This window comes from Lithobates pipiens, unplaced genomic scaffold, assembly GCF_037356315.1.
Source record: "Lithobates pipiens isolate NorthernLeopardFrog02 unplaced genomic scaffold, aLitPip1_a1.2 Scaffold_8, whole genome shotgun sequence".
Taxonomy (NCBI): Eukaryota; Metazoa; Chordata; class Amphibia; order Anura; family Ranidae; genus Lithobates; species Lithobates pipiens.
In genome coordinates this window covers 628,153,626-628,161,872 of record NW_027507903.1, presented here as the reverse complement: position 1 = coordinate 628,161,872, position 8,247 = coordinate 628,153,626, and the positions used below count along the sequence as shown (strand labels likewise).

At 40.4% G+C, this 8,247-nt stretch overlaps 1 protein-coding gene across 1 annotated transcript; it reads left to right on the top strand.

Moving 5' to 3' along the window:
- The first annotated feature begins 1,980 nt into the window (after positions 1–1,980).
- On the top strand, positions 1,981–7,835 carry LOC143962397 (olfactory receptor 10AG1-like). The gene is made up of 2 exons (XM_077471682.1): positions 1,981–2,105; positions 6,915–7,835. The coding sequence occupies exons 1-2, from the start codon at positions 2,019–2,021 to the stop codon at positions 7,833–7,835; spliced, it is 1,008 nt and encodes a 335-aa protein (XP_077327808.1). The 5' UTR covers positions 1,981–2,018.
- Positions 7,836–8,247: the final 412 nt, after the last annotated feature.

Genomic DNA, 8,247 nt, shown 5'->3' with positions numbered 1-8,247 from the left:
AGTGCCACTAAATTGCCCATCAGTGCTACTACAGTGCCACTACAGTGCTCATCATTATCCTACAGTGCCATCAGTGAGTGCTTATCAATGCCATCAGTGCCTTACAGTGCACATCAGTGGGTGCTTATCAGTACTCATCAGTGATCTACAGTGCTATCAGTGCCCTATAGGGCCATTAGTGAGTGCTCATCAGTGCCACTACAGTGCTCATTAATGCCCTACAGTGCCCATCAGTGAGTGATCATTATTGCCACTACAGTGCTCATCAGCACCACTACAGTGTCCTATTAGTGCTCAGCTGCTCATCTGTGCTACTACAGTGCCCTATTAGTGCTCATCAGTGCCACTACAGTGCCCTATTAGTGCTCATTGGTTCTTATCAGTGCCACTACAGTGCCATATTGGTGCTCTACCATGCTCTTAAGTGCCACTACAGCAGACCTATTTTATCACTCTCATTAATATCCTCTCATCTACTCCCCGTCAGCTCTTCTCCACTTTTAACTCTCAGCGTCGTCCTCCACTGCCTCCGCTTGCTAACTCACGAACTACCCAGCAGATTGCTGTTTACTTCACAATGAGATTGATACAATTTGTGATGCAATCTTCATTGTATAGAAGCCACCCACACTTAACATTCCATATTTGTACAGAACAGCTGTGCTACAATAAGTGAATGGCTATATGACATTAAATACATGCAGCATACTGCGAAAAATAAAGAATTGTGATAAATCCTATACACAAATATTACTTACAATAGTGAAAACTACCATATACAAGATCTGTACACTATAATCACTAAATTAAAGGCGTTTCTTTGCCAAATGTGAAAAATTGTTAGTCCATTTCCAAATAGAGCAATTCTTCATAAGATCTCCACTGTGACATGACACGCAACATCAGCAAAAAAGTGCCAAAGAGAGAGTGAGGGTCCTTCACCACCAGCAATACTGCCGCTTACCAGCTGCTTTGATCCCCAATTGAGACCAAATATCACCAATGGCTTATCACCCAGCCAGGGTATAGATAGCAAGGAAGATGAGTCGATTAGAACGTCCCACTCGGGCAATGTTAGGCTCCTATGGGCACACGGCTCGTTTCCCACATACAAGAGAAAGGAATCACCATCGCATAATATTGTCACGTATTTTAATAAAACAAAAAATAGTATTGCACTTACATGTCCTCAGATATATAGCGCCTATATAAAAACTCCAGCCAGCCAGCTATACACTCGCTGCCCGTCGCTTCAGGATCAGCACAGAATCACGGTGACGTTACTTTTAATGAAACAGCGTAGGGAGGAGCGGCGTGCTGATGTCACCGCGATTCTGCGCTGATCCCGGAAGCGAAGGGCAGCGAGTGTATATTACCATATTAAAACCATATTAAAACATGTCGAAGAATATATATCAACCTAAACTGATGAATAAATGTGTTTTTTATATATATATTTTTTGGATATGTATTATAGCAAAAAGTTAAAAAAATGCTTATTTTTTTCAAAATTGTTGCTCTTTGTTTATAGTTCAAAAAAATTAAAAACGCAGAGGTGATCAAATACCACCAAAAGAAAGCTCTATTTTTGGGAAAAAAATAAATCAATTTTGTTTGGGTACAGCGGTGCATGAACGCGAAATTGTCAGTTAAAGCGGCGCAGTGCCGTTTCGCAAAAAAAAAAAAATGGCTTGGTCAGGAAGGGGGCAAATCCTTTCGGGGCTGAAGTGGATAAAATGTGCAGATGGTAGAAAATAGGTGAGTGGATAAAAGCTGTAACAATAAACATGGAGTTCCCTACTGCTTTCAAATTAAGATTAATAAAGGGTGTGTGTCAGGAGAAATACAGTCTAAAAAAAAAAATCCTAAAAGATTATTAGCAATCAGATAAATTAGCCATGCAAAAAACAGCCAACCAAGGAGGAGTAAAATGTATAAAAGTGTTTCATATCAACTAAATAAATAACAGAGACTAATAATTCCCTGTAAGTGGAATATTATTTCCACTCAAACATTTGATGGCGGATCTTACACTGTTTGCCGGGGATTTTCAAAGTAAACTATTACATCCAGACGTCATCTCTAAAAATATGCATGAAATTGAGGTGCAGTATTATAGACACATCATAGATTTAATGTTTTGTGTTTCCATACAGATGAAGAACTGTAGTCAGTACAATATAAGATGTATAACATTTTTATCTACTTCCGAGCCTCTCTCCATTACCTAATTTAACCGGGGATTTTCTAATACTACCGTATATTGCAATTTGCAATTTTAGCTCAACTAATGCCAAAAAAAGATTGTATTATACATTTGAAATTTGAGCTTTCCTGGTTTAGTGTAATATTCCTCACATGTTCATTTCCAATGTCTAATTATCTAACTTCCCGACTCTTCGCTGTCTTTTCTTCCTTCCTTTAAGGGAAATGTCATGTCTTCTTGTATTTCTTGCCCTTATTTATGTCCAGGAATAAAATTGAAACAACTTAAAAGTATGTTCAAGTTTTAGTCAAGTAAATTAGAAATGTTGCACGGTTATATTTTTTTATTTATTAATGCCCAGTTTGAGTTTCTTAAACCAGCTAAATTTACTTTCCAGGTATATGCAAAAAAATAAAAAGTCTTGATGGTTTCCTTTAGTAAGAAACTGCGGACTATTTAGAAAAGCCTTTCCCCTGCCATTACGCTGCAGAAAAGAACACCGCCTCTCTGCATGGAAACAGTTGGCTCCCTGCAGAGGTGCAACTGGAACTATAGCTCCACATTCAGAAAAGCTCATTCTATTTGCTGGCTAAGCCCAGATTCACACTGAGGTGTGGGAATGAAGCCTCCGGCATGTCAGTCCTGATTTTGGCGGTGATTTCACAGACATCTGTGCGGGTTTCTGCACAGATATCAATGGAAATCGCACCCCGAAATCGCAAAAAGTAGTACAGACAGACATGTCAAATCGCATGTCAAATCACACCAGTGTGAACCAGGGCTAAGAAGTACTAGTCAGGGGTTGTGCCAGGCCTCTGAATAGAGACCATAGATTCCAAGTATAAGGCAAGGATCCTTGTCTACAGAATTCCACCAGAGGACTGACATTTCTACTCTGGCTTTCTAAAGAAATTTAATTGTAAGATTTGGAATGACTTTTGCTGTGATGCATTGAATTTAGCTGATTTACACGAATGTAAACTTGGTGGGCAGCTAGGCTGTGGCTAGCCTAAGATCCAATTGCTATTTTTTTCTGCATTCTTTATGTTTCCCCTATCCTAATGTATTGTGTGATTTTTGCCTACTGTTGGGAAGTGTTCTCCAATAGGGATGGGCGAACGGTTCGCCCGAGCATAAGTTTGGGCCGAACTTTAGTTGTTTGGACGTTCGGCAAACATCCGAACAAACGGGTCGTTTGACTGTTTGTTTGGCCCCCCCGACCGACCACAATGCATTGCGGCATTGAACAGTGCATTGCAAGGCCTGATTGGCTGAAGCAGTGAATGCTTCAGCCAATCAGGGCACAGAGCACTGTCAGAGTCATGATTGGACACTTTAATCATGACTTTATCCAACCATGGCTCATTCCCGCCCCACAGTATAAAAGTATTCTTTCAATGGCAGCCATTTTCAGTGTGATTTTGATGTGGAGAGAGATAGAACCGGGTCTAAGGGCGGACAGAAGGTTTGAGCTATTATCGGACACCACCATTCCTGGCTCCAGCTGGTGTGGTGTGAACCACCTCTGGGCCTGTCCTTGCAGAGCTGCAAGAATCTCTGCTCCGGTGTGGTTCCTGTCCTCCAAACACCCCAAGCTGAAGCACTGCATGGCACCTTTTAGCCTGACTCTGGGAAAAACCCTTTGAACGCTTAGGGGGTACCTGATGTTCATAGAACAATTCTGCAGAGGAGGGCATGGAGGTGGAGGAGGAGGAGGAGGGGGTAGAGCTCACGGGTCTGGCATCATCACCACCAGCTGTATAGAGATGTGTGGGGCACAACAAACTGCAGCACTGAGCCCTGTCCTGCATCCTTTTGAGTTGCAAGCAGTGTTACCCAGTGTGCTGTGAATGAAATATATCGTCCCTGCCCATGCTTGCTGGACCACGTGTTAGCCGTAAGGTGGATTTTATGGCTGACTGCCTTGCCCAACGATGCCAGAACATTCCCTTCCACGTGATGGTAGAGAGATGGAACAGCCTTACGTTAAATGTAGTATCGACTGGGAACCTGCCATTGTGGTACAGCACACTGTGCAAATTCACAGAAGGGGCAGAATCCACCAGGCTGAAAGGCAGAAGTTGGAGAGCCAACAGCTTTGACAAGCTTGCATTCAGGTGCTGGGCATGTGGGTGGAAGGGACTGTATTTTTTTTCTGCTGCTGAAGATGGGGAAGATAAATTTGCCGGCTACCTGAACTGGTAGGACCTTGGACACCCTGTGCTATACCATCATCCCTGTCAGTGGAGGCTGCTGAAAGGTAATGACTCGGTATCGCAGGGGCAGACTGAAGTGGGTAAGGAGGAGGAGGGACAGATTTGTGCTCCTTTTGTGTGGCTTTTAGGTGCTCTTGTCAGCGGGCTGAGTAGTTGGATGCTGGTCGGGACCCCTGTGAGTCCGGTTGCGGGTCCCGCAGACTCGATCGCCACGGGGATACCTGCGATCGTCTCACAGGGCGGCTGAACGGGGAGATGCCGTTGTAAACAGCATCTCCCTGTTCTGCCTAGCAACAAGTGACGCTGATGTGATTGGAGCAGAGATCAGTGTTCACTAAAACAAAGCCCAGCCCCCCACAGTTAGTAACACACCCCTAGGAACACTTAATCCCTACACTGCCTCCCCCTGGTTAACCTCTTCACTGACAGTGTCATTTACACAGGAATCACTGCATTTATATAGCAGTGATTGCTGTATAAAGGACAATGGTCCCAGAAATGTGTCAAAAATGTCCGATGTGTCCGCCATAATGTAGCAGTCACAATAAAAATTGCTGATCGTCGCCATTACTAGTAAAAAAAAAAAAATAATAAAAAATTATTAATAAAAATGCTATAAAACTATCCCTATTTTGTAAACGCTATAACTTTTGCGCAAACCAATCAATAATCGCTTATTAGGATTTTTTTTACCAAAAATATATAGAAGAATACGTATCGGCCTAAACTGAGGAAAAAAAATGTTTTTTTATATATTTTTGGGGGATATTTATTATAACAAAAAGTAAAAAATAATGCGTTTTTTTCAAAATTGTCGCTCTATTTTTGTTTATAGCGCAAAAAATAAAAACCGCAGGGGTGATCAAATACCACCAAAAGAAAGCTCTATTTGTGGGAAAAAAAGGACATCAATTTTGTTTGGGAGCCACGTCGCACGACCGCGCAATTGTCAGTTAAAGCGACGCAGTGCCGAATCGCAAAAAGTGGTCTGGTCTTTGACCAGCAAAATGGTCCGGTCTGCAAGTGATTAAAAAACAAAAAATCACAGCTCATTTAAAAGTGAAGTTTTTCACAAACTTTTTTTTAATTGATCCATGTACCCCAGGGCAGGACCCGGACCCCTATAACCATTGTATGCCTAATTACTTGCATTTAAGCCTTCTAAATGGGCACTCTTGATATTTGGCATTCGGGTCTTATTGACTTTAATGGGGTTCATTATTCGAGTCCAAACATTCGCAGTGTTCGGACGTTCTGGTCCGAACCAAACAGGGGTCCGTTCGGCCCATCCCTATTCTCCAATAGATAGAGCAAAAGATACAATGTTAGGGGTTATGAGTAGTTTACTAGGAGGTATGGTGACAATCATGAGGGTTGGGGAAGGAGATAAATATATACAGAGTCCTTCTAGAGGAGTCTATGCCTCTCAGGCTTGGCCTGGAGAGGATGCCAGTAAAATAGCTCTTTCCATAGCCTCCCAGGTCTGCTGCCTGGAGATGGTGTGAGGAGTTTAACCACTTCAGCCCCGGAAGGATTTGCCCCCTTCCTGGCCAGGCCATTTTTTGCTATACGGCACTGCGTCAATTTAACTGACAATTGCGAGGTTGTGCAATATTGTACCCAAACAAAATTGATGTCCTTTTTTTCCCACAAATAGAGCTTTCTTTTGGTGGTATTTGATCACCTCTGTGTTTTTTATTTTTTGCGCTATAAACAAAAAAAGAGTGACAATTAAAAAAAAAAAACACAATATTTAAAAAAAAAAAAATCTTCATCAGTTTAGGCCGATATGTATTCTACATATTTTTGGGGGAAAAAAATCACAATAAGCGAGGTCATCTATGATAATTATCGGGACTGCAACATTGCGACGGACAGATCAGACACTTTTGACACTTTTTTGGGACCAGTGAGATTTATACAGCGATTAGAGCTAAAAATAGCCACTGATTACTGTATAAATGTCACTGGCAGGGAAGGGGTTAACACTAGGGGGTGATCAATGGGTTAAATATTCTTTACCTCCCAAACCTGTTGCCTGTGGAGAAAACTGTTCCAGTGCCATATCTCTCTGCAGGTGTGTTAAGTAACCTGTAAACCCTTACCATCTCTTCACTTGACTTTGAGCCAATTCAAGCAAAGGTTGACAGAGTTGATTTCAGCCATTCGCCCCCACTTGTGGGTTGGTGAGGGAATTGGGGCAATAGGCAGATAGTGCACTAGGACAAAGGCTGGGGGAGCCTGTCAAACCCAAAGGATCATTAGCAAAAATAATGAGTATAGTACATGTAATGAGTATAGTATACAGTAATTGAGTATAGTACAAAAGCTCAGCCAACCAGCCAAAACTCAGCTAAATAGTAACATATTGAAGAAGGATCCTAACAAAATTGAATGGATGAATGTCAGACTAAATGTTGTTTTGCCATACATAGTAGATTTTCTCATGCTTGCAACCTAAACTATTATGGATTTTTATATTCTCTTACCAGATGGGCTATCACAATAACATCACCTATATTGTACTAACAGGTTTCCCAAATATAAAAAGCATAAAAATTCTATTGTTCTTGGTTCTGTTTTTCATATATTGTGTTACTATTTCTGGAAATCTCTTCGTTGTGATTTTATATCATCTGAGTAAAACACTTCAGTCTCCCATGTACCTCTTCATCACCCAACTATCATTGCTTGATATCATTCTGTCTACAGATATTCTTCCTAACTTTCTTTATATCATCTTACATGATGGTTGTACCATGTCTCTTGCTGGATGTATCACCCAGTTCTCCTTTTTTGTAAATGCTGAGGTCTCTGAGTTTTTTCTACTGACTGTGATGTCCTATGACCGGTATTTGGCCATTTGTAAGCCCCTACAGTACAACTCTTTAATGAACCATTCAAGTTGCATTAAATCAGTGATTATCATTTGGTTATTAAGTTTAAATATTACATTGGTTAATTCTATATCTTTGGACAGTTTATACTACTGTGGACCAAACATCATTCATCACTTCTTCTGTGACTATGAACCCATAATTGAGCTTTCCTGCTCTGATACTTCAAAGTTCCATATTCAGACCTATGTATTAGGTTTCATCTGTGTCGTAGCACCTTTTATAATAATTGTTATGTCATATATCTATATTGTTTTAACCATCCTCAAAATGAAATCAATTACAGGAAGACAAAAAGCCTTCACCACCTGCAGCTCTCACCTGACCGTAGTGTGCATCTTTTACGGGACGCTAATCGCTGTTTATTTGTTTCCAACAAAAGGACAACTGGATATTCTGAACAAGGTCCTCTCTCTCTTTTACACTGTAATGACTCCATTGCTTAATCCCATCATATACACATTCCGGAACAAGGATATTAAAAAAGCTATTGAAAAAATAAAACCATTTTTTTAAATTAAAAATGCAAATGTGATAGAAAAGTAAATATTAAAAAAAAAATCTGTGCATAAGCATATCCTTGATGTCAGAAGAATACATAGGTGGTATATATTGTATCCTATGGCTAAAGGTATAGATTGTGAAATCACTGGGATAGAGATGTTGGAACCACATTATGGGGTTAAAGAATGACATTAAGCACCATATAAAGGAAAGAGATATGGTACTTATTAAAAAATGAATTAAATAGAAGGTAAATCCACACATCTCCTTACTGAGAGGAGGTGATGTGAAAATTGGATTTTTAAGTGCCACAAGTAGTACCACACAAATACAATCTGTTCTAAAAAACACACGTTTTATTTATACAAAAGTCCTTAAAACCTATATATAAGAACATACAGTGACTTGAAAAAGTATTCATACC